This window comes from Sardina pilchardus, chromosome 3 (genome assembly GCF_963854185.1).
Source record: "Sardina pilchardus chromosome 3, fSarPil1.1, whole genome shotgun sequence".
In the NCBI taxonomy this organism is placed as follows: domain Eukaryota; kingdom Metazoa; phylum Chordata; class Actinopteri; order Clupeiformes; family Clupeidae; genus Sardina; species Sardina pilchardus.
Window position 1 is genome coordinate 31604838 of NC_084996.1, and position 23219 is coordinate 31628056.

Below are 23219 nucleotides of genomic sequence, written 5' to 3' on the forward strand. Positions count from 1 at the left end.
GGTGAAGGGGGAGAGAAAGAGAGAGAGTGTGTGTGTGTGTGTGTGTGTGTATGTGGGTTTATGTGATAGGGTGGAGGCAGTAACAGCAAGAGCATTGTGGGTAGGGAAACTAGGACAGCCAGGTCCCAGGAGAGCGCAGGGCGAGACTTCAGACAGGTTAGAGCGCTGAACAGAGGCAGCTGTGTGAACGCCCCTCACCTGATACACACACACACAGTACAGCTACTCCCACATCATGACAATCCTATTAAAAGGTGTGGACTTCTGATGTCACTGGCTTTGTCCTCACAAAATGACCGCTGTGGATCAACAGGATCGGCTATAAACCAGCTCATCTGTGAGTGTGCTGAACTGACCAGACGATCCAGTCCAAACACAAACTAAAGAAAAAAATGTTTGTTGCTTTGTTTGTTGCTGGCAAATAAACCAACTCCATTTTTCACCTGTCTCACTGGGACAGTCTCTTCCATCCATATCTGTTTCCTGAATCAATCCAACATTCCACAGAAAAAGCAAATAGGAGTTGGAGTGAAGGGAAGAAGAGGGGTGGGTGGGGGTTGAGGAGAAACAACCCAGGGGTTTGGTTCAAGCCAAGCTGTGCGTTTAGAATTAGAACGCTTCACATACTCACTCACGTCCTCATGCTCTTCCTCTGAGCCGACCACTCGGCCGCCACACTGGACCGTATAAGATTTCTGACCTGACAGAGAGGGGGGGGGGTAGGGGTTCTCCCCCCGCAGGCCCAAGGACCCCACCCAACGCAGCCTCATGCCAGAGCTTCAGCAGAGTAGGGGGTAGATGAGTGGATGGGTGGTTGGGTAGGAGGGGAGTATACAGCCCTAAGCTATCCCAACAAGCCAGCAGAAGCCAGGGCAGCAGTACCGCTCAGCACCAGCGGGGGGCGATAGAGGACAAGAAGGGGGGAGCCTTCAGAATGGGACAGGAAATGGAGGAGGAGGAGGAATTATGAGGGAGAGAAAAAGAGGACGAGGGGGCGAGAAAGCACGAGAGAGAGAGACACTTACAGGAACAAGTTTCCAGTACCAGCGGGTGGAACACTGTTAGAGAGGAGAGGAGCGAAGGAGAGAGAGAGAGAGAGAGAGAGAGAGAGAGAGGAGCGAAAAGAGAGGAAAAAAGAGGGAGAGAAGAGACAGGAAGTAGGGAAGAGACAGGAAGAGAGGAGGGGACAGGCATTAAAGGCCATTGTGGCGGAGGAAAGGTTGCAGAGGGAATGTGAGAGGAAGAGAGAGATACTGACTTGCAGGAATAGCCTGACACACTGAGCGGGAGTAGATCTATGGCTCTGGTGTAAGCAAAAAGATGTGTGTGTGTGTGTGTGTGTGTGTGGGCGGGCACACATTGCACATTTAAAAATACTGTTAATTACACTACGCAAATATATATGTGTGTGTGTGTGTGTGTGTGTGTGTGTGTGTGTGTGTGTGTGTGTGCTTACAGAGGGCTGGACGGGCTGTGGGTCTGAGCTGGTGTCTGAACTCTGCACTCCCTCTGTGTGTTCCTTCAGCTTCTGATTCAACTGGAACACACACACACACACACACACACAAAAACACAACAGCACGTAAACACACATGTACAAAATGAGCCTGCAGGTCTATTGTAATAAAGCATTGATCCCCTCCTCTGCTTTGACAAACACTAGCTCTAGCCCTAATGAAATCTACACACACACACACACACACACACACACACACACACAGACACACACACACACGAGCAGTGTGCCGCTCCCAGCTGCTGGACCTACCCTGTTGACCCACTGAAGGAGGGGCTCCTCCCAGTCGCTGCTTCCTCCTCCTCCTCCTCCTCCTCCTCCTCCTCCTCCTCCTCCTCCTGCCTCCAGCAGCTCCGCTCCTCTCGTCCGTGCAGTGCTCACCGTCTCCATGGCACCCACCGCCATCAGCGCGTCCATCAGTGCCAAGTGGGCACTCTGCAGCAGACGCGGGGGGAGGGGGAAGGAGGATGGTGACACACACACACACACACACACACACACACACATAGAGAGAGAGAAAGCAGACACAGTTAGCAACAAAGTCGACCCGACCCAGTCACTACCGCGACAGACATCAGGGCCCAGCGGGCGACTCAGCTTAATGGAACAGCGGGCACATCGGAACGGAACCGGTGCCCACGTCTGGCGCTGCCCAGGTGGCACAGCGGGCACGGGCTGGAACACGCCGAGACGGCGCGTTGGCACAGCAACGGCGAGGCCTGCGGTACGCCCACATAACGCATCAGAGGTCTCCAGCGACCGACTCTCATTTAGAGGAAAATGAATGTGGGTGTATGAGTGTGGGTGTATGAGTGTGTGAGTGTGTGTGTGTGTGTGTCTGTGTGTATGTGTGAGAAAGAGAAAAAAAGGGAGGGATGGAGTGTAGGGGACAAACTGACTGAATATACTTTAAAATCTAAAGGAAGAGGAAAAAGAGAAAGACAGAGAGAGAGATGTGTCCAACCTGGAGCAGACGGACACACAGGCCTTTCCAGCTGTGGGCTGAACATGGAGCAAGTCTGAGTGAACCCACAACCTGCTGGGTCAGTCAGTGTGCTGCCAGCTGCCATTGATACTCATTAGTTTCCATCACTCCCATCATTTCACCCCTCCTCCCTGCCTCGCCCTCTCATTACTTTGATGTTGTAGTCTCTCAATCTCTCTCTCAGTCTCTCTTATGCTCTTATTCTCTCTATCTCTCTCTCTCTCGCTCATGTTCTCTGTCTCTCTCTCTCTCCATCTCTCTCTCCATCTCTCTCTCTTAGCCTCTCTCTCTCTCTCCATCAGCAGCATGACTCATGTGTGACACTGCAGTGCTGCTGCTGCTGCTGCGCTGTGCTGCATGTAACTCACCTGGGAGCAACAAGCTCTGCAGCACTCACTTTTCCTGGAACACACACCAAGTCGATACTGCTGATTTGGGAGGGAGGGTGTGTGTGTGTGTGTGTGTGTGTGTGTGTGTGTGTGTGTGTGTGTAACATGGGCAAAACTCACTGTGAGCCAGAGAGTTTGCTTGGGTGTATCAATATTCTCAAACCCCTCAATTCTCTCACCCAAGTCACTTTACAGCGCATTCTTTGTGTGAGTGTGTGATTGGCCATGTGATAGCACACACACACACACACACAAACACAAACACACACACGAGTGAGTACACCATATTCTCAAATGCCTCACTTGCTTCGTGACTGTTTTGCCGAGTCACTTATAGCACATCAATATCCTCCATAAACGCACACACGCCCCCCCGATAACTCAGCACTAGTGTTCATGCTATGTTACATTCTCAATCTCTCCCACCCTCTTACCCATCCATCCAGCCATCCATCCACAAGAGAGTCATTTGACAGCAGCTCTGACATATGAACCCCATCCCCAAGCCTCTCTACATCCATCCATCCATCCATCCATCCACATTGAGAGTCATTTGACAGCAGTTCCCGAGACTCCATCTCTCCTCCATCAACACACAAACAAGAGCTTGAGCACCACAAGCTCTACAAGCAGCCTACACATCTCCAAAGAGGCCCATTAACTTCCACGGTCTTACCGAGTTAGCCCATTACAGAGGCTCCATCGGAGGCCACCGAGCCCATTAAACCTGCCCAACACAACCGGCCTCGGGCTCGGACCTCAGAGCGCCTTATCACTGCTTAAGAGGGTTAAGGCCATTAGCTTGTGTGTCCAGCCTAATAGGCCCTGGTGGAGTCCTGCGTCTGGGCGCGTGACGAGGATTGAGTCATCCACGACGCGGCATACATATCGTATCGTGTCCCTCCCAACAACACCCGTGGACACTCTCTACACCGGAGCCTGAAGGAGCGTTAAATATCGGGAGCACAAGTTACGGAATGGGCCTAGATGACAGAACATGGAACTTCTCAAACAAATATGTCTTTTTATCAAAAAAAAAAAAAAACCCTGATTAAAATGACATTCTTTAAGTTCCGCACTAATCAAATGGGGTGATGTAACATTCTAAGTTTCAGGGTATTGCGAAACCTTTCTACCGGTAGTATAGTCATGCAACACTAATTAAATTGCAGTTTATCTACCCATTGACTTGCACAACATTAGACCAAGTGTGTGTGCTACCTGGCTCTATCAGGTGCAGAGTGTGAGTCAATCTACAGAGGAGCCAGCCTGAACGTGTGGCCTGAACATGTGACCACTGAGTGGTCATGGGAAAAGAGAGTGAGTGTGAGAGAGAGAGAGAGTGAGAAAGAAAGAGAATGAAAGAGAGATATGGAGAGAGAGAGTAAGAAAGAGGGGAAAGTTAAAGCAAGTGAGAGAGAAAGAGAATGAGAGATATGGACAGAGAGAGAGTGAGAGAGAGAGAAAGAAAGAGGAAAAAGTGAAAGCGAGTGAGAAAGAAAGAGAATGAAAGAGAGAGAGAGAGAGAGAGACTAAGAGAGAGAGAGTAAGAGAGCAGACAAAGTGACAGAGAAAGTGTGTGGGATCTTCCCATAGACGAGACCCAGGCTCGAGTTTATGGCAGAGTGCTGTCAGGGCTGTCAGGAACTCCCAAGGACACCCGGCAGGCCAGACTTCCTCCTGGCGTCTACAGGCACGGACAGCAGGGGAGCCAAGCCAGGCCCCGGAGACAGACCAGGGAGGCCAAACATACATACCAACACACAAACACAGAGAGAGAGATACAGACACAAACACGCTAACAAACACACAAAGACCTATAGAAACACACTAACATACCAACACGCACATACAAACATAACGCACACGAACATGTGCAGAGATATACAGAAACACACATAGAGACACACAATCTCACACGCATCTACAGAGTACAGAGACACACACACACACACACACACACACACACACACACACACACACACACAGAGGTACATAACTCTAACAAACACATAGAGACGCACAAACACTAACACACACATAGACATGTACAAACACAAACACACAGACATACATGGAGATACATAGACACAAACACACACACGTACACACTCGAACACCAATAGCCAACAGCCAAGACATAATAGAACTTGGCGTTCGATTACTGATTGTCAACCATCAAGATTAGCCAAAACATGCTTACAGCACCACTCATGTTATCTCTGTCTATAAAGTGCAAAATGTCCTGAAGAGAGCTGTGTGTGTGTGTGTGTGTGTGTGTGTGTGTGTGAGCCCTGGCTCCTCCTCCTGGCTAAGGGCTAACCACAGGCATGGTCTGCTATAATCATTAACTCAGCACCGTGCAGCACAGGTCATCATAACACATTCCTCTATCAGGAGCCTGCTCTCTGGCCTTCGCCATGTTTATCGGCCTGAGATTATATATGTAAATGTTTGTGTGTGTGTATATATATGTGTGTGTGTGTGTGTGTGTGTGTGTGTGTATATATATACATATACAGTGAGGAGCACATGTATTTGATACCCTGCTAAAACAGGAATATAAAATCATCATTTGACAATTGATCTTAATGCCTTAACTCAAAAAATTAGTACAAATCAAACCGCCAAGGACACCAATTTTCTTTGTGATTGAAGAATGTATCGTAAATAGATAAATGTTTTCCTTAAATGCTAGGGGAAGGAAGTATTTGACCCCCTATGTAACCCTATGGGAATTTAACACATAGGGTTAACATAGGGGCAGGCAGATTTTTATTTTTAAAGGCCAGCTATTTCATGGATCTAGGATATTATGCATCCCGATAAATTTCCCTTGGCCTTTGAAATTAAAATAGCCCCACATCATCACATACCCTTCACCATAGCTAGAGATTGGCATGGTGCTTTTTCCAGTAGGCCTATTAGCCTGTTTGATTTGCATTGAGCTCAATGAGCATCAAACAGGCTAATAGGCCTACTGGAAAAAGCACCATGCCAATCTCTAGCTATGGTGAAAGGTATGTAATGATGTGGGGCTATCTTAATTCCAACGGCCAAGGGAACTTTATCAGGATGCATAATATCCTGAATCCATAAAATAGCTGGCCTTAAAAAATAAAAATCTGCCCGCCCCTATGTTAACCCTATGTGTTGAATTCCCATAGGGTTACATTGGGGGTCAAATACTTACTTCCCCCTAGCATTTAGGAAGAACATTTATTTATTTACGAAACATTCTTCCATCACAAAGAAAATTGGCGTACTTAGCGGTTTTATTTTTACTCAATTTTTGAATTAAGACATTAAGATCAATTGTCAAATGACGATTTTATATTCCTCTTTTTAGGCAACTTTAGCATGGTATCAAATACATTTTCTCCTCACTGTATGTGTATTTGTGTGTGTGTGTGTGTACTGTATATGTATGTGTGTATGTGTGTGTGTGTGTGTGTGTGTGTGTACTGTATATGTATGTGTGTGTGTGTGTGTGTGTGTGTGTGTGTGTTGGCCAGGGAGAATGGCCCAGGCCAAGGCACTTCCTCTCCAGGACACTGGCAGTGTGTGTTGGGGGCAGTGCAGCACAGCCTGAGCGTGCAGCAAACTGCTGACCTCGCCAACACTGCTGAGGAGAGGCAAAGGCTGGTTGGGGGAATTGTGTGTGTGTGTGTGTGTGTGTGTGTGTGTGTGTGTGTGTGCCAGAGCATACAAGTGTGTGAGTGTGTGTGTCTGTGTGTGTGCATACAAGTGTGTGTGTGTGTGTCAGTCAGTGCATACAAGTGTGTGCGTGTGTGTGTGTGTGTGTCAGTCAGTGCATACAAGTGTGTGTGTGTGTGTGTGTGTGTGTGTGTGTGTTTGTGCATGCATGCGTGTGAGTCAAGGGGTGTTCTGAAGCTGCCGGTGGTGCCCTGTCACATAGCATTGTCCGTCTCTTCATCCGCCTGCCCTGCGACAGCCTCCCTCTCGTCTCACACACTCCCTTACCCCACAGCTCTGAGCTGGAGGACGCCTGTGTGTGTGTGTGTGTGTTTGGAGAAAGGGAAGGTTCCCGTGTCATCCTCCCGCTCTACAGAACCCCCACCCCCTCAGAGCTTCCTGTTGGTGGAACACAGTCCCGGGTGGCGTGTCTGGAGGGGGCGCAGGGGTTGTGCGAGGGCAGCTGATTAGACAAGCAGGCTGAGACCAGAAGAAGAGGAGGAGGAGAAGAGGAGGAGAGGAAGAGAGGAGGAGAGGAAGAGAGGAGGAGAGGCACGCTGAGGCAAGAAGAGGAGGAGAGGGAGAGGAGGAGAGGAAGAGAGGAGGCGAGGACGAGAGGAGAGGCACGCTGAGGCGAGAAGAGGAGGAGAGCGGGAGAGGAGGAGAGGAAGAGAGGAGGCGAGGACGAGAGGAGAACGAGTGTGTTTGTGTGCGGTGTGCTGAGCGAGGAAATGCAGATTACTGGGCTGCACTTGAAACGCATAATTGAACAATGAAAACACGAGAAGGGGTGTGTGTGTGTGTGTGAGTGTGTGTGTGTGTAAGTGTGTGTGAGTGTAAGTGTGAGTGTGTGTGTGAGTGTGTGTGGGTGTGTGGTGTGAGGCGGTGAGGGGGTGGAGGGGTGGAGGGGTGGAGTCTGGGGCAAACAATGTGTGACAGTACAAACTGCCAGTGAGCTATGAACACACTGTTAGGAACAGTTCCTGAGAGACACAGGGAAAGATAAACTAAACCACTCGTCTGTGTGTGTGTGTGTGTGTCTATCTGTGTGTGTGTGTGTGGAGAGTAGCAGAGACAAAGAGGGAGGTAAAGGGAAAAGAGAGCGTAACAGAGGGGGAGAGAGAGAGAGAGAGTGAGTTATTGTGTGTGTGTGTGTGTGTGTGTGTGTGTGTGTGTGTGTGTGTGTGTGTGTGTGTCAGCCAATTGGAGTGGAGACTGTAGAGTGCAGGTCACAAGCTCCACTCTGTTGTTCAGATCAGAAACTATTTGGAGGAGGGAGTAAATCATGACAAAAGAGAGTGAGAAAGTATGTGTGTGTGTGTGTGTGTGTGTGTGTGTGTGTGTGTGTGTGTGTGTGCATGTGTGAGAAAAATAATCAAAGTAAGTGAGCGAATAAGTTTCTATGTGCAAGAGAGAGAGTATGCAAGAGCCAAGTGTGTGTGTGTGTGTGTGTGTGTGTGTGTGTGTGTGTGTGTGTATATATGAAAGCAAGACAGAGAAAGTGAGAGTGAGTGAGCGAGTGTGTGTGTATGTGTGTGTTTGTGTGTGTGTGTGTGAGAGAGAGAGGGAAATAGGGAGGGGGGCGGGCGTTTGAGGGTGGATTTCCCTCCCTGCCCCTCCAGAACTCGCTAAGCCAAATCACAAGTTTGGCTAATGAGAGGGGAGCGAGCGAGCGAGGCCGGGAACACAGCGAGCACAGAGCATGCCAGATCGCCATAACAACCAAGTATGACCCACAATGCACCTCTCAACCCAATCCTGAGCCGCCCTGCACTGCAGAGGAGCGACGGGCCGGCCCTCACCTCTCCCCCTCTCTCTCTCTCTCTCTGCGGTGCTGAGGTTAACACTCTTAGAGGCGCACACACAACCACAAAACAGGATTCTCATTTCTGCACCAAGAAACAAACACACACACACAAATCTGGGAAGTGAACTTTAACCTAGCCAGAGAGCAGGCTAGCTCAGTGTTGCAGGGTGTGTGTGTGTGTGTGCGTGTGTGTGTGTGTGTGTGTGTGTGTGTGTGTAGGGTCGCCGTGGGGGGGTGGGGTGTGTGTGTGTTCAGAGAGCGGAGCTCACTAATACTCAGCATCACCACAGAGCTGATCCCAACAAAGGCTCATCAGCGGAGGCCCCACTGATTAGGCAGGAGGTTACAGTAAGGTCTCATGCTTACGGCCCCCCTCTCAAAACCCACCCACCCATCCATCCTATCCACCCGCCCGCCCGTCGTCAGCACCACCCCCCCCTCCACCAAACTGTCCCCTGCTGCCCCCTGCCCTCAGACGGAGACAAACAGGGGGATCAGAGGCCTCCCCCCCAGGGGGGCAGATTTCCAGGAGCCCCTTTCGTTGAGCTCCTCTGAGCGGGGACCTCCACTCCATCCCCACTACCCCACCTCCCTCTCCCCCAAGACTGGGTGCATGGAGACACCCGGGAAGTAATCTACACACACACACAAAACCACCTCCTTGCCCCCATCTGGATGCAGTGAGGCCCTTGGTAAATATTGCGACATACCCTCTTTTGTAACGTTTCACATAAACTAGCTTTGATGTTGATGACAAACAAACAGTCGGGCGCAGGGGGAGAAAAACACCAGTTGAAGTGTGTTGCTTGGGAGAGATCCGAAAAAATTGTTGCATGAAAAAGTTGAAAGGAAATATCTGGCGTGCCTCCGCCGACAGAACCCAGTGGACACACACACACACACACACACACACACACACACACACACACACACACACAGCTGGCATTGATTCAAACTGACAAACCAGGAGAGAACTTACAGCATAAACAGACACTCAGCCCAGTGCTGAGTGAGGTGGGCGTTTGTCTCAAAGGTTCAGCTCATTGTGTAACTACAAACGTACAGCTTTGGGAAGGGGGCAGAGATTGAAACATTCCAAAGTATTTAAAGCTCATTACCTTGGAAAGGCATGCCAAGCCAGCCTGATCTCGACAACACTCTTAGCCACTCGTAACATTTCCCCATTCAATTTGTTAGCAAAACATCTGGAGGCCATCTTGGAGTGGAGTCAAAGGCACAAAGGCCACACATGGGCATTATACATGAGCCACATGCTGACAGAGTCACACCGAGAGCTTCTCAAGAGAGCTAGATGTGTGTTAATGTCTGTGTGTGTACGCCATGCTTAGTAGTGTGGCTGGCAGCAGCAGGCCTTTAGTGGGTGTTTACTACCAAAGTAGGGGCATCTCTCTCTCTCTCTACCTTCAAAAAACTCTTGAAGACCCAGCGACCAACAACCAAGCGACCAACAACCAGACATGCTAATTCTAGCGCTTATCACCTGACTAGCATGATACTTGAGTGTATGGAGGTAGCACTTACTGCTGCGCTAACTTGTCCTTATCGCACCTCGATTATTTCCCTTGTTGGAAGTCGCTTTGGATAAAAAGCGTCAGTCAAATGTAATGCAATGTAATGTGATGTAATGTAATGTAATGTCATGTAATGTAATGTAATGTAATGTAATGTAATGTAATGTGATGTTTATGAGGTACAGAGGTGCAGAGAGGACAATGGGAAGAGTCCAGCAGTGCTGCTGCCGGTGATTTAATATGGGCTGGCATGATGACGTGGAGTCTGGATGGCAGATTATCGCTAATCTTCACAGATCTTTATCCCCAATCTGAGGAGTGGGGGGAGGGCCCAGGCCGCGGCCATCCGCACCACTGATGGACGATGACGGGGAGGCCGGCGAAGCCGACTGACTCGACTCCGCCGCTTCTGGGAGACCAGACTCTGGGACAGTCTGCCCTAGTGCGTCCCTGCTTGGGAGAGTACAGTCGCCGAGTTTGGCAAACTAGGACAGTCGATTTATTTCAAGGGAGGGGTAGTTGGGGGGGGGGGGGAGTGAAGAGCCAAATTAGAATTTTCCCTTTTTATAGGCTACAGGGAGGGATCAACTCCCTTTGGGTGTTACAATCTTTCCACACAGCGCTGACAAAGTTAACGAAACCGATTCTTCCGCTCATATTAACAGAAACACATCCATGTATGACTACTAATGCATCCATGTATAAACATGCACACATCCATGCAGGGGTGGGGGCGTGTGGGGGAGGGGGGAGAGGATCAGAATCTGTAAGGATCAGATAGCAGCACCAGTGTACTGAGATTTAATATGTGTGCCATGCTGCAGCAGATTGCTGCCAGTGCTGCTGCTGCTGCTACTGTTGCTGTTGCGGCTGCTCTGTCCTAATGCTTCCTGGCTGACCCACTTTCACCCGCCGCCACCACCACCACAGCCTGAGCCACCACCACCACCACAGCCTGCGCCAGGGCCAGAGATTGAGAATGCGCCGGCGCACCCGCTCACAGATCACAATGGTGTGCCACCTCCCCCATGACCCCCCCGCCCGCCCCTTAGCCAACGCACTGGCTTACAGATCATCACAACGGTGTGCCACCTCCGGCATGCCAGCGGCAGGTCTGGGCACCACCAAAAGGGGGGAGGACGCTTAGTACGCCACACTCAGAGTGTGCATCACTGATCTGATGAACCCGGGAGAGCAGGGACACCTGCTGCCACTGCTACACACTCACACACACAAACAGGATACCAGGATGAGGGCAGCCAAGCGTAAAGCACAATAACACAACCCACAGGCAAATCCACAAACACACACACACACAAACTCACCAACAAGTAAAGTTACCTAATCACGCAAACACACAAACAGATCCACAAAAGAACACACAAACACACACAAAGCACATGCTAACACACACACACACACACACACAGAACACACCCGAAGCATGAGCTCCGCCCACATATCTCCATGGAGACTCCCACAGTGGGGACAAAACAGGACCAAGCCATGCAGCTGAGAGTGAGCTGTGTGCACGCCGTTTGTGCATCCCTGTGGAGGGGAACGCACCCTCACAGGTTAACAGGACCAAGCCACGCAGCTGAGAGTGAGCTGTGTGCACGCCGTTTGTGCATCCCTGTGGAGGGGAACGCACCCTCACAGGTTAACAGGACCAAGCCACGCAGCTGAGAGTGAGCTGTGTGCACGCTGTGTGTGCATCCCTGTGGAGGGGAACGCACCCTCACAGGTTAACAGGACCAAGCCACGCAGCTGAGAGTGAGCTGTGTGCACGCTGTTTGTGCATCCCTGTGGAGGGGAACGCACCCTCACAGGTTAACAGGACCAAGCCACGCAGCTGAGAGTGAGCTGTGTGCACGCTGTTTGTGCATCCCTGTGGAGGGGAACGCACCCTCACAGGTTAACAGGACCAAGCCACGCAGCTGAGAGTGAGCTGTGTGCACGCTGTTTGTGCATCCCTGTGGAGGGGAACGCACCCTCACAGGTTAACAGGACCAAGCCACGCAGCTGAGAGTGAGCTGTGTGCACGCTGTTTGTGCATCCCTGTGGAGGGGAACGCACCCTCACAGGTTAACAGCAGCCACTTCACATGAACTACCCATAGAAAAACATGCTACAGGCCCATTCACTTCACAACAAGAACAATAACCAGCGCTCTAGCTAATATGAATGACAAAGTCCACTCATATACTTTAATAATAACAATACGAAGAATGATATTGTCGGGGATCACTTTCAGAGCAATTTTGAGACTGACAAAAGGCTGACAGCCATCAGATTCCATCAATTCAATACCACATTCATCAACACTAGACTTCCTTATCACGTGGACATTCATATTTTTATAGTCACAGTTATCTTTATCATTGCTGGTGTGACCGGCCCTTTAGGGTAATTGCAAATCAATGCTACTTGCTGTCAGGGGCCTAGAGTTCGGGATTGTTTTTGCTACAGTAGGTTAGAGGTCACCGAGGAGCTTATTCCTGTGGGACTGTTTGAGGGGTCCCCCTCGGTCAGCTCCAGCTGCGGACGGTCATTAGAGCGATGTTAACACTCAGATGAACCAGTGAAGGACGAGTGGAAGAGAGCTAAGGGGCGACTGATGACGCCGAGCCCAGCCGCCACACAGCCGCCACACCAGGGGGAGCAGAACAAGCTCTGTACCCGCTTTTACTTCAATCCAGCTGAGCGCCACAACGCTACACACACACACACACGCATACACACGCACATATGCACAGAGGACACACACATACACACACACACACAACATATGCATAGAGGACACACACATACACGCACATAAATTGCATACGTATAAACATAGGGGACACACAGACATACACACACAAATCACACACAAAGATGACACACAGATATACACACAAACGAAACACACACGCGCGCACATACACAAACACCTTTCCACATCTTATCCCAATTGATGGGCAGGGAGCCTGTAACTCATGCCATGTCACTATTTAAGTACATTCCTATTTAATCTGACAGATAAGGTCAAATAAACGCCAGCTGTAAAATGAGAGGTGTGGCTCCTGCACTTGAACAAGAGTTCATGAGGCACGGTTCTGGGGCCAGGCGTTCTTGGGCTTGGGACACACACACACACACACACACACCCATAAAAACACATGCATGCACGCACACACACACACACACACACATAAAAACAACACATGCATGCACACACACACACACGCAAAAACAACACACACCCACACACACATAGCATAAAACAACACATGCATGCAACAAGGAGGAAGACTCGGGTCAGCGCTGGCCCCACTGTCCTTTGTGAGGGGCATTGTTCCCGGAGGCCAGAGTTCACTGCTGACCACCAATTGTCCACCTACTCCATTGTGCTCCCAACTCGACCTGGCTGCACCACAGCTCCCATGATGCACCAGCAGCACGCAAGAGGAGCCCCCTGTCCCTTACAGCTGGGCCGGGCCCACTCACCCTGAGGGGATTGGTCGTGATTGGGGTTGGGGGGAGGGAGGGCTGGATGGATGGATGGTGATGGGGGCTGTTTTTGACGTCTTCTAATCTCCCTGAAATCACGAGATAAACAAGCTCTGGCCCATCCCCCGCCCCCTCCACTCAGCCCTAGGTCTGCTGACCAGGAGTGCTCAGACCCCTGGCTGAGGGGGGTGGGTGCGGGTAGGGCCAGGGGAGGTGAAACAATCCTTCCGTGTGGCCCGGAAGGCAGCATGGTCGATGGTGGGATTGATCGCAACATTTGGGCGGTTTCCAGCACAGGCAGCCTTGCCTCTGGATAGGCTCTGATGTAAAGTGGTGTTCCGTTGCCATCCACACACAGACACACACACACACATGCTCAATTATTCATCCACAAAGACCCCCTGCTACATACACCAGGCTCACCACATGCTCACACACGGATGTATGCGCACACACACACACACACACTCGCAAACTGACATACTGCATAACTGCATACTAACTGAACAAAATGAAGGCAGAAGCATCACACAGTTCTTGCCATTTCGATCACTTCTGCATAATCAATATGTATAGATAATGTCATTAAATCCACAATTGATCCAAACAAAATGTGATTGCTAAAGCTAGATGCTTTTAAACTGCCTTCACTGGTATTGTATCTGCCAAATGGTAAAAATATTTGTGGGCCATTCTCCTCACAGATATTGAATTAACCATGAATTATTAACGTACCAACAGCAGACATGACAGACATGAGAGTAATTGTAGTTGTAAATTCGAGAATACCACTCGGTCATAGCATAATTAATCATAGATTTACACACACACACACACACACACACACACACTTCCTCACCATTTTGATGGGCTTGTGTCTGAGGTCTTCATCTGTGACTGGGGCGTTCTGATCCTTGGGGGCCAGCCCGCGTTTACGGAGGATGTGCAGGAGGGCCCCGTTGTCTTTGGGGGTCCCCTCAGCCCCGGGGGTCCCCGCCTGCCCCTGGCCCTGTCCCAGCAGGAGGCTGTAGGCGCGGCAGTAGAGCTCGGAGGAGAGCAGGAGTCTGGTGACCGGGGGCTTCAGGTGCTCCTGCTCGTACTGGTCGCAGTAGAAGGGGTCCCGCAGCTCCACGGGAACGTTCTCTACAGGGGCACACAGAGGAGGGCAAACAGAGTTAAGGGCCGCTCACACCGAGCACGAGAACTATAACGTTGACTATAAACAGATATCGGTATCGTTAATATGAACGACGACGTTCACACACAAACTATAACTTTAACATCAAGAAGAACGATAACGTTGGGGGGGGGGGGGGGGGCAGGATCACTTTCAGAGCGATTCTGAGAACGACAAATCAGAACACATCGGCCCTTTAGTGCTAACTCATCAGCATGTGAGGGAGCTTGAGTGGGGTAGACATTCCCAAAACACTGTCAATGAAAGCGTGCTGTGTATCAATGACGTATGTATTCAACATGATACCCCCACTGAACCTTAAACACAAGCCAGAGTAAGAGGGAGAATTTCTCACAGGCGTTATGAAAGAGATGACTCAAGCCAAGAGTAACACATGCACAGGGTTGAACCAGAAGGCCGCAGTCCTTTGGCCCGCGGACAGAATCATACGAATGAGCGATTCGATGGGATGGGAGGTTAAACGAGGCATGGATGGATACATATGTGTATATAATATGCGTGTGTGAGTGTGCGCATGTGAACGTGTTTGTGTGTGTGTGTGTGTGTGTGTGAGTGCGCATGTGATTGTGTGTGTGAGTGTGTGCGTATGTGTGTGTGTGTGTGTGTGTGTGTGTGTGTGTGCGTGTGCGTGTGTGATTGTGTGTGTAGCTTTTTGAAAAGCAGCCCAGTCACCAAATCCAGGGCTGCAGGGCTTAGGCTGGGATGACAGAGCCGACAGCCTGGGCTCTCGTTTCAGCTAGCCGGGTTTTCCCAGCGCTGACACTTCCGCCTCTGCCTGCCCGGCTCACAGAGAGGCTGCGGCCTCCATTCAGCAGCAACCGCCCCCCCACACACACCCCCACTCCCACCCTGCCCCAAACGCTATCGCTTGTGCATGGCTCCCCTCCTGCAGAGCCCAGAGCAAAGACAACAGGGATGCGCACACATACGTACACACACACACACACACACACATTTCAGTCAGAAACATCTGACAGGGGCAGATGGCCAGCACAAGCCAGGCCTGGTCACCACCCTTCTCACTGGGCTTAGCTTTCTGGTTTATAACAGTCACATTTTAAAGATGGATATTCATACTGTAGCTATATTTCTCAATTTGTTTAATTTCTTTATTTCTTTATGTATTCTAAGTCTATTGAACTTATTCTAAATCGAAACCTAATAGATATCTGGTCTTCCCAGTCCAAGTCTTGTACTCCACGTCTCAAATATTAAAATATTTTTCCAAAGGCAATCTCACAGCCTACTCTTTTGTGCCCACTGAACCCGATCAGCCAAACAAGCACCTGATACTAGCCTGCACAAAAAGGAAATCATCGACACACAGAGACCCGAAACGCACACCTTTACTAACCACCCAGGAAACAGGTTCCACGGCATTCGTGACCGGCTCAAAAATCAAGCGCGCCAAGTGCCTCCAAAAGCACCACGAGTGCACACATTCTGGCGCCCATTTACTGATCCCAAGACAAACACCCACAGGCAGGCAGAAAGACCTGTTCTGAGACCTCTGGAGGACCTTCTGGGACCTCTGATGAAGATGTAACCTTACATCGAAACATTAGTCAAAGTTACACACCTTAGAAAATAAACAATAAAAATATAAATTAAGCAGACATCTGCGTTCCTTCACTTTACACTGTTCTGGGACCTCTCGGCGCAAAGAAAAGCGGGTGCAGGTCAAGAGAGGGTGCAGTGATTTGCTGTTGGTGCCCAGGAGGACACACTGAGTGTGTTATAATAATGCCTGCAGTGCCAAGGTCAGTCTTCAGGGAGCTCTGCTATAGCACTGGATTCAGCACTGGGGCAGGCTGCACGTGAAAGTCAGTGCCACTGGATTCAGCACTGGGGCAGGCTGCAGTTGGGAGTCACTGCTCCAAGTTTAAACTATGCAGTAGCAGCAGCAGCAGCAGCACCTCTCAGTATTTTAGACTTGAATGAGTGTCTAAAAGTGTGATAAAAAAGGAGGTGGTGAATCTGACACTGTTCCTCACCACCGCTTTCCAAGGTAATTAGGTTGGGAGAACAAAAAAAAGCCTCCTGTAACACACACTAAACGGGACATTCCCCCGCACACACACACATACACACACACTCTCTCTCCACCATCTGGGCCCAAACGTGCCGTTTTCACCCAGAATGCAAAGCAGGATGCAAAGCCCAGAGCGGCCGGCTGATCTGCGCGGTCGATAGAGGCTTCATTTTCCTGTGGGATCGGCCCTTAATGAATGACCGGTCTGTGCTCCCCCTTCAGAAAGGGGAAGCAGAGAGAGAAAGCAATACCTGGAAATAGAAAGGAACAAAAACACAAAAACCAAAACAGTAGGGGTTGAGAAACCACAAGACCGACACACACACATACACACACACACACACACACACTCACACTTTTTTTTTACACACACACAGCCACCCCTTCTCATATGACTGTTACTGGTCTAGAGATACAGTACATCAGATGAGCGATGGAAGCAATGGAGGCCTTGGAGGTGCATTGCAGGAGTAAATCTAATCAGCATTACGCTACTGAGGAGAAACACACCACCAGATCCACCCCATATCCGCCCCAAAGCCGCCTCAAGTCACTGTTATGACAGTAAACATCACTCTGTCTCTGTAAACATCAAGTGAACTGTTCTACAGAATCACCCCAATGAATATGCGTGCACACACACACAAGACCCACACACCCACCCACACACACACACACACACCCACACACACACAAACAACAGGAAATGTGAGACACTGTAAACACAAGAAAAGTGATAGCGGGACAAGAATGCTAATTTTCCCTGTGCACGGCTCAGGCACTTGGACAGACATGAATCAGCAGAAAGCTAGACCTCTGGCCAACCACAGCAGTGTGTGGCGCACGCACGGAGCTGTGCTCCGATGAGGACCAGAGAGAGTGGACGTGAGGGAGATGATGGCTCTGTGGGCCGTTTAGCCGAGATCACTCTCCATCCGCAGCAGTGGTCATGTTACCAACAGCCCCAAAGGAGGACGAGTATGGAAAACACCCTCCACCGTACAACCCCCTACAAAACAAAACCGCACCCTGGGAAGGCCAGGGGGGTCAAACTCGTCAAGTCAAACCTCGTCACCATCTGGACAGGACCCTAGAGAGCAAGCGTGTGTGTGTGAGTGTGTGTGTGTGTGTGTGTGTGCGTGTGTGTGCGCACTCACGCATGTGTGTGTGTATGTGTGTGTTTGCGTGTCTGTTTGCAGTAGCTGTGCAGCCTCCTCAATCCTCAGCCTCCCTCTTTCAGCCGGCGACAAGAGAGACCAGCCCTGCGCTGCGTTACTTCGAGCTGGTCACCATGGGAACGCTGCCCATTTGAGACCTCTTCATTTTGATTAAAGTGCGGCGGGCGGGCAGGCAGGCGGGCAGACAGGGCAGGAGACTGAGCCGAGACGCCAGCGGACGGCATTTGAGTTACGAGCACTGTGCCCGGGCACCGTGGCCCACAGGCTGCCCGCTCCAGAGTGCCAGTGGGCATCGGTCAGAGCCACTTACGGGCTCTCAGACATGCAAACCAGGGTCACGGTGACACGGGCACACAAGGACAGTTAAGGAGCTTGAGTGCTTCCAGTCAAAGGGGAACGCCATGATTGATGCTTGACATGATTTTTATGAAATGTTCATTCACTCATGCACAGTGTGAGCCTACTTGAGAATGAATGAACGTGTGCTGTTCACCTTCTATAGATCCGCAATCGAGCTGAACATCTTCCAGTTAGAAGGATAACTAACATAAATATGTGAGTGATTTAATCCAATATCGGTTGTATAATAAGATCTTAAATCGTTTATAAGACTATGCAAACGCTACTCATTCCCCACATACTTATGCAGCTCAGACCGTGTTAAACCTGAAAGCTCTTTACACAGTTCATGGAACCGTTCTGCGCTCATGCGTTCTCTCTTCCCTGGCTGCCTCATGTGGTTCCGTGTAATGCAGCAATTCTGAGTAATGTAATCCTCTGCTGTCCTGTTCTGTTGCAGCTCCGCGAGGAAGTAGGCTAGCGCTTACTGGGTACTGTGGGTATATCATACACAACATGCGTTGTGCATTTTCCCCCTTCACCAGTGTCCATACTGTGTGTGTGTGTGTGTGTGTGTGTGTGTGTGTGTGTGTGTGTGTGTGTGTGTGTGTGTGTTTGTGAGTGAGAGGAGTGGGTGCCTGGTAAAAATCTGCCAGCTGTGAAAAGCTACAAGGAACTTCTGCTGACCTCAAAGCTCCCAAAGCTGCTTTGTGTGGGACTTCAAACACAGCCGATGGCAGCACAGCAGCAGCAGAACAGAGAACAACACTCAAACACCACACGAGAAATACAATGGGCGGTGGGGGGGGGGGGGGGGGGGGGTCTCTCCTTTAGATTCACATCAGTGGCACCTTTTCCAAAGTAGCATCAAAACAAAAACAAAACAGAAGGCACGGGCCACCGTCTCCCAGCGGCAACAGGATTCCTGAGTCCCTCCTCACCTGTTGACTCAAGCCAAGTGCCAACACTGGCTGTGGTGACGAGGCACATGACTAATGGTGCTAACCGGCTTATAAGTGCGCCAGTATTTATCCAGCAGCTCACGGATACGGGTGGAACTGGAATCTTTCGACTGAACTGAGCAAACAACCCCAGCGGCTTGGAAATCTCGCTGGCCCGGAACGTTTTATCACTGGAATTCTCCCTGTTAATGAAGGAGACAGTGAGCCAATCAATAGGAGTGCTCAGGTGATAAGAAGGGTTTGAAGAGCTGATTTTCTTCTACTCAGTTACTGCTAGTGCTTACGTGGTCCTTGGGAGAAAACTGTGTGTGGTTTCAGCTTTCGTCTTGTTCTGTTAAGAATCGGATGGACACGTGTGTTGATGTGGCACTCAAGAGTTTACAGTGACGTGTTGCTGTAACTGAGTTTGAACCCTAATAAAATTGACAGACGGGACCAATCGCTGACCCAGGTGGGCTGTGTACCGGCAACGAGGAAGGGTGAAGTGGCTGTAGCTTTAACAGGCCTGAGGTCAGTCCAGATAAAGGATTATGGCCATATTCATCACCGAGTGCTGACAAGACCTCAGTGGCCACTGACAGCCAACAGTAGACGAGGCTGCTGGGATTCAGAGCCGTAAACTGTCTGTGTGTGTGTGTGGGTGTGTGTGTGTAAGGAGGGGAGGGAGAAGTGAAAACCTAGGTAGGTAGTAAAAACCTGGGAGGCTTTAGGAGAGCATGGCGTCCTGCTAGGCTAACGTTAGCGCTCAGCATGAGGGCAGCCACACACCCCACCCCACCCCCTACCTACCCCACCCCACCCTCTACCTACCACCACACCCCCCCCCATCTATCCCACACAGCACGGCACAGCACAGCAGAGCCCCAGTCAGGGAAGAGAAGTGATGATGTCATCGTGTTCTGACAGGAAGATAACTGCGCTGCTGCTCCTGGCTCAGCAGGATCACACAGCCAGAGTTAGGAAACAGTGGACACACACACACACACACACACACACACACACACACACACACACACACACACACACACACACACACACACACACACACACACACACACACACACACACACACACACACACACACACACACACACACACACACACTCTCTCCAGTGGAGCTGGTCTAATCTGCTCTGGGTTTTTCCTGCTGGCGAGGGCCAGGACGAGTGTGACTTTGACCGGAGGGAGTGGCCGTTGAGATGAGCGACGTCTGTCTGTGATGTGGCGAGCACAGGCCAGCACAGGCCAGCACAGGCCAGCACAGCCCAGGGGTGCGACCTAAACACAGCGGCCAGGGCCCAGTCTGGCCACAGCACAGCCCACTCACAGAGACTGACTGGGCCTCTGACTACACAACAAACAACACGTAAGCCAGGTTATTAAAGCGGCTATGGCACAATAGCGCTTCTGTTCCTCCCAAAAATCTTAACTCGGAGTGTTCGCCGGCAGCGGCAGTAATATGAGGGTGTCGTGTGTGTGTGTGTGTGTGTGTGTGTGTGTGTGTGTGTGTGTGTGTGTGTGTGTTGAAACTCAGGACTCACACTGGCATAAACAAAGTCTTGGCCCATTTGTTTACATTGGTGGAATGCGAGACCGTGACATGCAAGGGAAGGTAACAATTACAAGAGGACCCGGCAGGCACAAGTCCAGTTACGACACTCTGCGGCAACACTCCCAATCACTGGACATAGACAGCCAGAGTCACAACTCTGGGTCACCACCAAAGCACACCAGGCCTTCTTTTCATCAACAGCAATTATTTGCAACAGGAATGCTATGCACTCTTTATCTTTGCCCTTGAAAATGTGGCGTGTTTAGAGGCTATAATCTGAAGTGCTGCCGCTGCTGTTGCTGTTGCTGTGGTGTTGGTTGTTTGTTCCCTTCCTTTCTAAACATCATCTAAGCCTATTTCACATTAAGGGAGCCCTAGGAATGTGGAGTTAATCATCAGAATTATTAGTGGCTCACGAGCAAAACACAATAGACCTCTTTTGAACGGTTTGTTTTTTTTCCACACACACACACACACACACACTGTGTTGTACAAAGAGGCCAGACCCACAGCGCCAAGTTTTAGCATCACACAAGCCATGGAGCGAAACCTGTACTGTTAACAAATAGTGTGTGTGCAGCATATAGGCCTACATACAAACATGTTGCTGTCAAACAGTGATGGGACCGGGAAGGGGGGCGCATGCAGGTACACACACACACACACACACACACACACACACACACACACACACACACACACACACACACACACACACACACACACACACACACACACACACACACACACACACACACACACACACACACACACACACACACACACACACACACACACACACACACACACACACACACACACACACACACACACACACACACACACAGCCTGTAACTCATGCCATGCCACTATTTAAGTACATTCCTATTTAATCTGTCAGATAAGGTCAAATAAACGCCAGCTGTAAAATGAGAGGTGCGGCTTCTGCACTTGAACAAGAGTTCATGAAGCACGATTCTGGGGCCAGGCGTTCTTGAGCTCTCTCGGCTCTATGATGCCAATTTAAGAGTCCCCCGGCCTACAGCAGGGTACGATAAACCGCTGCAGTAGTGCACGGGTGGCTACAGGCTAGAAGAACCGGCATATTTTGTGGGTTTAAGATGGAGCTTTACGAGCTGCCAGCTGGGAGGCAGAGACCAACCACCTTGTGAAACTTCGTCTGACAATTAGTCTCTAGTATGAAGAGCCTAGCCTTTAACTGTATTAACAATAGAACACTCAAGTGGGTGTGTTAGCGCGTCACAGTCGGCTGAGTTTCGGGCACCGACTATTCCTGTGTTTTTAGGTCTAATATTTAACGCTAGGAAACAACATTTCTAGCCCTATGTATTCATGTGACAGACCACGCTACTATAGCCTAAATTGTGATATGGGTGACTGGCATAGTGAAATTGTAGAGCTGTGTTCACTTTAGAACAATATCTGAACCTTGGAAGGGCATTATTGATTACCAATTGTCTATGGGCCAGTCGATTTTTGGGGAAACCAATTATTTATCTGAAGCGAAACAGCTACTGCTACTCTGCAGTAGAATGAATAGCCTAGTCAATTTGCATGTTGTCTCAAACCACTAACGACACCCTGTTTCACGAATGCGGCATTGGGTGGACAGACAGGACACAGGACAGGGAAATAGTGGTGGGTCAAATGCGACCACGCAAATGTTCCCACCTCTCCTGCTGTCTTTGTGTGCCTAAAATCGCTGAGTGCACACATCGTAAGCTGTTCACCTTCATGCATGCGCTTTTCATTACTCTGACAGGCAGAACAATGCTGGGATAAGATTGGCATGATATTTTCAAATATGAACCATATGGCAAATTCACATACCTGCATTGCCGTAGGATTTAGCAAAGAGCCAGCCCACACTAGCGCATATTTTGGCTCTGGTGAAATCATACTGATCCACTGGTTTTATGTCCGGGACCACAAAAGTCTTCCTCGTAGCATTCGAATCCACCATAGCGAGTCCGCAGACAGGCCGTGTGGAAGGGAAAGAAAAGATCCGGTGTGGAGGTAGTCGCGTTGGGAAAGGGAAATCAAGCAGTCATCCTAGTCGTATTCCACAGCGTCAAGGCTGTAGAACTCGGGTGTCGGTTAACGTAGCCTGCTCACGGAAAAGAATATCCAGAAACTGTGGTTTCGGTGTTTGGATGAATCCCGTTTTGGTCCGTTTGTTTATTTAAACTGTTTATCAAGTTACAAAAGCATCATAAGTATCTCATAAATCCCTAGCGTGTCCCTGAATAACGCTTTATGCATTTTTGACCCCGTTTCATCGCCCGCATCGTTGAGCGTTTTGTGAGTAGGGATCCGCTGATGACTGATTTCCAGGTGCTCCAAACTCACGTCAGTCAACTGGGCGGGTGACCAATAGGATTTGAGCATGAGTGACAAGAAATGCGAAAAGGCGGGCACTATGTGTGTGAACGCAACTATCAGGTAGGGTGGTGCTTTGCCCATTGAGACAGGTGCAGTACCGGTATAACCTGCTGCACTTGGAAACGTGTGTGCAAG

At 50.0% G+C, this 23219-nt stretch overlaps 1 protein-coding gene across 1 annotated transcript; it reads right to left on the minus strand.

The window, feature by feature from the left end:
- Positions 1-1840: 1840 nt before the first annotated feature.
- Positions 1841-23027, minus strand: LOC134075976 (calmodulin-regulated spectrin-associated protein 3-like; the record flags this gene model as incomplete). Its single annotated transcript, XM_062530999.1, has 3 exons — positions 22533-23027; positions 14280-14563; positions 1841-1951 (listed from the first exon to the last, which is right to left on the minus strand). Coding segments are annotated over exons 1-3 (528 nt in total), but the record flags the coding sequence as incomplete, so codon positions are not given.
- Between the last annotated feature and the right edge of the window lie 192 nt (positions 23028-23219).